General features: G+C 39.6%; 1 protein-coding gene across 1 annotated transcript in view; it reads left to right on the plus strand.

The window, feature by feature from the left end:
• Nucleotides 1–738: 738 nt before the first annotated feature.
• LOC118411795 (trichohyalin-like) overlaps nucleotides 739–2,427 on the plus strand; it is a gene marked incomplete at its 5' end in the record, with an annotated part of 30,187 nt that continues 28,498 nt past the window's right edge. Inside the window, 1 exon segment of the mRNA XM_035814285.1 lies at nucleotides 739–1,301. Coding sequence (XP_035670178.1) covers nucleotides 739–1,301 — 563 coding nt within the window.

Genomic DNA, 2,427 nt, shown 5'->3' on the forward strand with positions numbered 1-2,427 from the left:
TCAAACAACTTTCAAATTCACAATCTTAATGGAGTGTAAGAGTAGGCTCAGTATCTTGAAATAATACACCCAGAAATTGAGTATTTTTAACTACATTGAGAATTACAGTGATACGTGGGATGAAGTATATATAAGTGTATATATATTGTATACATGTAATATTTAGTACATATGTCAATAGTGCCGGTAGTAGCTTATTGTACTCTACAAGAAGAGGTTCAGGTCTGGCTGTTATTTGTTGTTCATTTAGGCCTTTGTCAGGCTTTCTATTTTGTGCATTTTCTTTATGTCTGTCAGTGTTTGCCAGCGGACATAAAGAGAGTGACATAATAAAGAAAGCCTGACAAAAATGCAAAAAATTGCATCAGAAAACAGCAATAGCAAACCACTGCTTAGAGAGTAACAATGATGATGTTGATAATGAATTTTGAAAACATTTATAGAGGCCTGTATTTTTTCTTTATTTCCAGCTATATGGCTCACTGCTTATACATATGAAAAGGATCAGAGAAAATTCTTCCTTGATCTCTGCAAAAATGCTGGTCTATGCACAGCTTAAGTTTGCTTTGAAGTCTGTTGACATAAAAATCAAAATTTTGAATGGCTTATTCATTTTATTATAATTTTTACCTATAAGTTCCTAACAAAACTAAAGTTGTTGCATGGCTTTCATAGGCAACCTCATACATAACTAAATTTTCTTTTCCAGATTTTATAGATGATGACCAGGATGATGAGAGGAGGCGTTTATCCAGAAGAGACGTAAATGTCAGCCCTGGTAGGAGCCGGCGTGACTACCGGCGCAGCCCTCCCCGGGGCAGACCCAGACCGCCTCCACCACCCCCTTGGGACAGGAGAAACGACTATTACGATGATCAGGAATACTATGATTACTACGATGATGACTATTACGAGGACGAAGATTACTATGAAGGACCGCCCACGTTGCCCCTCCCTCCCAGAAGGTCGAGGTCACCAGGAGCTGGCAGACCAAGGTCAGCGCCCCCACGCTGGGGAAGTCCTAGCTCCCCAGGCAGGCGGAGGAGGAGGAGGCCTGACTATGACCAGTATGAGGAAGAAGAAGATGACATGGACATTAGGGAACTTCATGCTCGCAGCCCAACTAAGAACCAAGAGAGCCAAACTATCAATCAAAGTGACCAAAGCCTGCAGGTGGACACCACAGCAGATCAGAGTTCCTTTGTAAATATTTCTTTTGACACGTCTAAAGAAAAGCCAGAAGAGGAGTCTGGGAAGAGCCTATCGTTGCTGCTCACTGAGCTGGATGCAGTCAAGGAAGAGAACAGACAGGTAGGTTTTTGTAATTAAAAAACAAACACCTTTTTGGGGACTTTTTTGTGTCATAGTATTATAGGCATTCAGTTCTTAGCCTCCTAGTCCTACTTGTTTTTATTACCATGCATGGTTCTCACAAATTAAGTAATTTTTTAAAAGTGAAATAACTAATTGTGACATATTGGATAAAAAAATAATAGAATATGTATAAACATCTCAACTTGAGGGACTCTTTTATTCAGCATATCCAGATGCAGAAAAAGAAAAGGAAACATGTCTATATTCTTTGGGGTCAAATCAAGTGTTTGGGTTTTAGCCCCTAGCACTGGGCTGCAGTTCTAGACATAATTGATAGGTGGCACTATTTTTTCACTTAGACCTGTGATAACCTGAATCAGTTAGGCAAAACAGCATGTCATACCATCAGCCTCAAGTTTGGTAGATATGTTGTACCTGTAAGGTTTTCAAACACCTTTATAATGTACCGATTCAGTAAGATTCAATAATTACAACACACATGTGTACTTTGAAGCAAGGAGGTTGAAAAAGGAATTTGTTTGAAGCATACATGTACATTCCCATTATGGAAGATACAGGAATAGACAAGATTGTAAGAAAAACTCTCAGAGTCAGATGACAAGTTTGTACACGTAGTGGATGCCGCCATTAAAACTGCCTGCAGTCCTACTCCAAATGTGCAAATAGATTACATGCAGAAGGTATTGATATGACTCTGATGGAAGTAAACTGATAGCAAGAAGAAGCGCTATCAGGGCTCGAAATACTTTTTTCTGCATACCTGCACTGGTGCAGGTAACATTGAAAATTACATGCACCAGACAAATTTTACCTGCGCCACTCTGGATTTAGGAAGTATGGATCAAATTAAAATTGTTCAGAAACCATTGCTATTTTTTTCTTTCATGCTTCATAGGTGGCAACAGTCAATGCAGCTAATAACAATCCATATACCCTGTACACCTACATGATGGGACATTAATGTATAAAACCCAGTACATGGACCAGTGCAGGTTAGGTGCAGGTAGACACCAGAAATACCTGCACAGCTCCAATGTTACATGCACTAACCTGCATATGCAGGTGGTATTTTGAGCCCTGATTATTGATGCC

The sequence above is a fragment of the Branchiostoma floridae genome, chromosome 1 (genome assembly GCF_000003815.2).
Source record: "Branchiostoma floridae strain S238N-H82 chromosome 1, Bfl_VNyyK, whole genome shotgun sequence".
Classification (NCBI taxonomy): Eukaryota; Metazoa; Chordata; class Leptocardii; order Amphioxiformes; family Branchiostomatidae; genus Branchiostoma; species Branchiostoma floridae.